The 4,933-nt window shown below is 41.4% G+C and overlaps 1 protein-coding gene across 1 annotated transcript in view; it reads left to right on the top strand.

Moving 5' to 3' along the window:
• LOC138008785 (uncharacterized) overlaps positions 1-3,508 on the top strand; it is a 30,079-nt gene extending 26,571 nt beyond the window's left edge. Inside the window, exons 6-7 of the mRNA XM_068856085.1 lie at positions 1,293-1,491; positions 1,853-3,508. Of these exons, the coding sequence (XP_068712186.1) occupies positions 1,293-1,491; positions 1,853-1,935 (282 nt within the window). The 3' untranslated portion in view covers positions 1,936-3,508. The remainder of the gene's footprint in view (positions 1-1,292; positions 1,492-1,852) is intronic.
• The last annotated feature ends 1,425 nt before the right edge of the window (positions 3,509-4,933 follow it).

The raw sequence follows: 4,933 nt of genomic DNA, 5'->3' as shown, positions 1-4,933 counted from the left end.
TTCGTAAATGGCTTTTCGGGCCCGAAAAGATATCGTGACTTTTCGAGAAACGGGCCCCAGGGCTTAAACCAAATTAAGACAGCACTGAACAAAAGTACTTCGCACTCGATTCCTTTCCAAATTTTATCCTCATATACTAATTCTGAGATGCATATGCCTAGATATATATATATGTTTTTTTGCTTTAGTGATTTAATATATGGGTAGCAAATACAAAGCAGCGTACAAAGTACGGAAACGGACCATTAACATGGTAATGGTCTGTACTGTAAAATCCCAACCAAAAACCAGGCAATCAAGCAAAAAAAAAATCAAGGTGACAATACGTCACGCATGCGCACAACCATTTCACCCGGTTCATTGGCAGCCATGGAAAGCTGTTTCGGCCTTGTTAGACCACATCAGCGTGGCATTCTCAACTTTCAAAACTCCCATAATGCACCTGTTTTACCCCTCAAATTTGGCAGAGGCATTGTTTTCGATTTCTCTTGGGACATCTTCAAGTCTCAAGAGAAATCGAAAACACCGATTATGCAAAATTTTGGGTGCAAGAAGATGTGTTTTATGCGTTTGAGAATTGAGAATAGCCAACTTACCAGGCGGGGGTGATTCTCTTACCGCATTCGTTATGTGGGGCTGCCACTTAATTGGGTGCCTAAAACCCCAAGTCTGGTAAGTTGGTTATGTCATCCTGGTGAGACCTAATAAGGCCGAAACAGGTGTCCATGGCTTCCATTGAATGCGGTGAAATGGTTGTGGGCATGCGTGACGTGTTGGCCACATCGGTTTGGTGTTATAGGGCGCTTTTCATTTGACAGAACTACAACTAATTCAAAATAACACACGTCGGGGATGATATATGCTCCTCCAGAAGAATGGGGGGGGGGGATAATCATGCAAGTGTTCCTTCAACTTGTTGCATTTTCTCTGCAAACTATTGGGTCTGACCGGCCATTTCTGACAAAAGGAAGGCGCCCATAGTGTGTCACTTTGCTTTAATTTACTTGTTGTTTTCAATCAGAGTGCTCCTTTTAGCCCTAGAACCGCTTTCCATATAACAAAGTGTCATACTTCAAGGACGACACTTTATCGCTCGGTTAGTAACAAAGTGAACAGCGCGGTTATGGACATAGAACCTTGGCAGCAAAAACCAAACTTGAAATAGTTCTCTCGGGGCGGAGGGATTCGCTCTCTTGCCTCGTATTCTCTTGATTAAGCCTAATTCTGATATTTCCGTGGAAAGTTCCTGCAGCTTTTGTTAAGCATGGTCTTACATTTTACCTCCCATGCAGAAGCTTAAGGGAGCAGGAAACGCGGCGGGATCCAAAAGCCACGAACTCAGCTCACAAAATTGGCCAGTTTTTGCTGGAATCGTGTTTGGCTTCTGTGGACTGACCCTCGTGATCCTCACTATTGATGTGGCTCGGGGATGGTTTCAGGGACGATGCATGAACAGAAAAATGGAAGATAGTGAAAAAGGACACGAGAAAGGTACGTTTCCATACCCAGGACCCTCAGCGCAGGGGATATCGGTTCCGAAGTTGCCCGAATGAACTCACTTTGTGGTTGCTTTCTGTTGAGTGAAAAGCTTGTGATTTAAATATGTGTTGAGTATTTAAGACTTTCTCCAAGCTTTTTTGTCTCACATACGTTTGCCTTTCTTTGATTCACTTTCCACACCATTGAACCGAATCATATTCACGAATGTTTTTTCGATATAAATACTACTACAAGTTCACAAAAAAAACCCCGTATTTTATGCTGACTGCCTCTATATGGCTTGCTTTTCCCTTGATTACATTTCTGTAAAATATGAATTAATGAATAAATGTATGACTCATTACATTTTTAGGAGAAATTTCACTCCGAAAGTCGGAGTGGTCGCCGGATAAAAGACCCTTGGCGTTTGCTGAAAGAGAATCCATCAAAGAGTGATTCACTCTGTGGCATAAAAAAACAAGTCGACGCGTTGTGTCAAAGACATGAAAATGTTTGCTCCATACGATTAACTTCCGACTAGAGACTTAAGGTATTTTCGAGTCTTTGATAAGCGTCTTTGATAATGTTTTTCCGCTCTAATTACTTGACAAGGAGAGAACATCAGTAAGAGTAGAACGACCTTGTTATAGTGGGAGACGGGAGAGAGGTCCACAAGTTCTGCTGCTTCCTTATTGGCAAGCTTTGTTTAATCTCAATCACGACTTTTGAACAGGTAAATCATTTTTCGTCCTTAGAGAATTAGATTCTTTCGGCTAGCAGCGGAAATGAAGGTCCGTTCTGAAAAATGCGTTGTTTTGGAACAACAGCTCATTCTCGTGCCCAGAGCCCGCGGTTCTTTTGGTCAGCAGCAGGAGCCATGAATACTCATGGACTCCTACCAAGAAGACAGACTCTTGCCGCAGCCAAAGCAGGATCGCGCCCGTGATCATATTATAATGTAGCTGGCGCAATAGAAATAAAACTATTATTATTATTATTATTATTATTATTATTATTATTATTATTATTATTATTATTATTGTTATTAATTAAGTCCGCGAATCACGGACTTCCGGCTCTTGTGCGCATTCTCGGAAATTTAAAACAGTAACGGTCGTCAACGGTTAAACATTATACCATTACTGCGACAGTACGTACTTTTGGTTGCGGCCAGAGTCCGTGTTCTTGGCGGTCACCAAAACAAAAGCAGAGTCTGCGAACGAGAATGGGAAAAAAAGGAAAAGGAAAGGAAAGGAACTTTATTTAAGTGTCTAGTCGTTCTAGCGCTGGAGCACTGATTGGGGACACTGTAAATTGAAATGAACAATGAAATTAAATATAGTAAAATGTCGGTTTTTGAGGAGACGGGAAACCGGAGTACCCGGAGAAAACCTCTCTGTGCAGAGTAGAAAACCAACAAACTTGACCCACATATGACGCCGAGTCTGGGAATCGAACCCCGGCCACATTGGTGAGAGGCGAGTGCTCTTACCACTGCGCCATCCCTGCGCCATCCCGGCGCCATCCTTGCGCCATCCCTGCATCCTGAACCACTAACATACCTGAGACTTCGCAGAGGAATCAAGAGTCTATTAATATCTGAATCAGCCAGCGATTGTCCTCCCCAGTCAGGTGACGAAGCAATCATGGCCTCTGGGTATGACAATGCAGGTGAACGTCAGGCTATTGTAGCACGAGTGAAAGGTGCTGGATCACGACAGTGCAATAAGTCATTTCCGAGTTCATGTCTGCCTCCTCTTCAAAGCAAGTCTAAATGCGAAATTTTTGTGATGGTAATTACTTCTACTTCACACATGAATGAAAACTAATTTTCATAAGAAAAACTTCGCACTTAGAATCGCTTTGAAGAGGAAGCACACATAAACTGGGAATTTGCCTATTAATTTTGTGTAGTTTTACCACTTGTTTGCCCCTACTCGATATACAAAAAAAATGTCGTTTAAGACTTTGAAAAGTGTAGAGTGATAGATAATGTATATATTTTATGATGTTTTAGAAATCCTGAAGAGTTTTCCGTGTACTGAAATAAAGATTTTTTGCTTGATTGAAGAACTTTTAGGCTGAACACTTTTCAAAAACCTCAATGCAATACCTTTTAATCTTCCTCAATCTCACCCATCCTTACATCAATGTTCCATCCTTCCGTCAATGTTCTAAGTAGTTATTTTTACCTTTTCCCTTTACTTTGGTTACCAGGCATAGTTCCCAGTCGCTAAGTTTGGCTAAATTACTTGACACAGCCCCCTTAACTGCTGTATAAAATTAGTAATACCGAATCATGAGAAACCATCACTCGAATCAATGAGCACGGCCATTGGAGAGAACAAGAGCTACGGAAAGTGATAGCCAGTCCGGGCCATGCGAGCCTACAACTTGAATGTCTTTCACCTTGGAGCTGCAATCTTGCAGAGTTCACATGGAAAATGAAGACCACCCCTCTTCCCCTTGCATCCCCCAATTTCAATGATGAAACTGTGGCGAGCTTCAACTTGCGAGCGGATTCATCATTGATTTTGGAGGGAGGGGGGTACTCTTCATTTTATTTTGTCCAAGATGGTAACGTTTTCCTCGATCGTCTATATTTAGATCAGGTTTCCTGCCATGTATTGAGCCTTTTCAGCAGCCAAACAACTCATTGTGCCTCCTACTAGGTCACGCTAACCCATAAATTAATAATTAAAGGCATGAATCTAAAAAAAGAAACTGGGCCACCAGCTGTCCGCTCATACTCTTTTGCTTGTCGAGGTGTAAATTTCAGTTTTCAGCAACTTTTAGATTAAATAGAAACGTAGTTCATCCCTCCCTGAAGTGCGAGTCAGCAGTGCGCACGATTGATCTCACGAGCTTTCAGGCACCTTTACACAATGCCATCTTATCACCGTCCAACGACTCTATACGATGACTTGTAGTTGCGAGTTTTATGGGAAACAGACTTACAAATTTCGGCCTTTTTATTTCCCCTGATCTCCCTTTTCTCTTGACGAGCAAGGGCTAAGAGTTTGAGACCGCGGTCGTTGACATTGGATCTGATTGCATTTTGCAGGGAAAAAGTCATGAAAGTTCGTCGCGTTCGATAATACTCCATGCATTTAATTACATCACCTGTTTACCTGAATAAATTGTAGAACAAGCACCTATATGCATAATAAATGAGAGTTAAATAAAATAACCGAATTCTTGGTCCGAATAGTGTTCAATCTCGTTTTGCTCATAGATATAGAAATAATTGGCGTGTAGACTTTCAACTGATTAAGAACTCGACCAAAACAATAAATAATGATTCTCAAGAACTAATTAAATGAATATTATGCCAAAGAAAGGAAAGAAGCATTTTTAAAAGAGCGTAATCTATCTGCACCATTCTCTGTCGTTCCTGTTGCGAGCTACGACCAATCATCATTTCGATAAGGACAAAATGGAACTCAATCAAATT

This window comes from Montipora foliosa, chromosome 6 (assembly GCF_036669935.1).
Source record: "Montipora foliosa isolate CH-2021 chromosome 6, ASM3666993v2, whole genome shotgun sequence".
NCBI lineage: Eukaryota > Metazoa > Cnidaria > Anthozoa > Scleractinia > Acroporidae > Montipora > Montipora foliosa.
The sequence above is the reverse complement of the archived record's forward strand: the minus strand, read 5'-3'. Positions and strand labels throughout refer to the sequence as shown.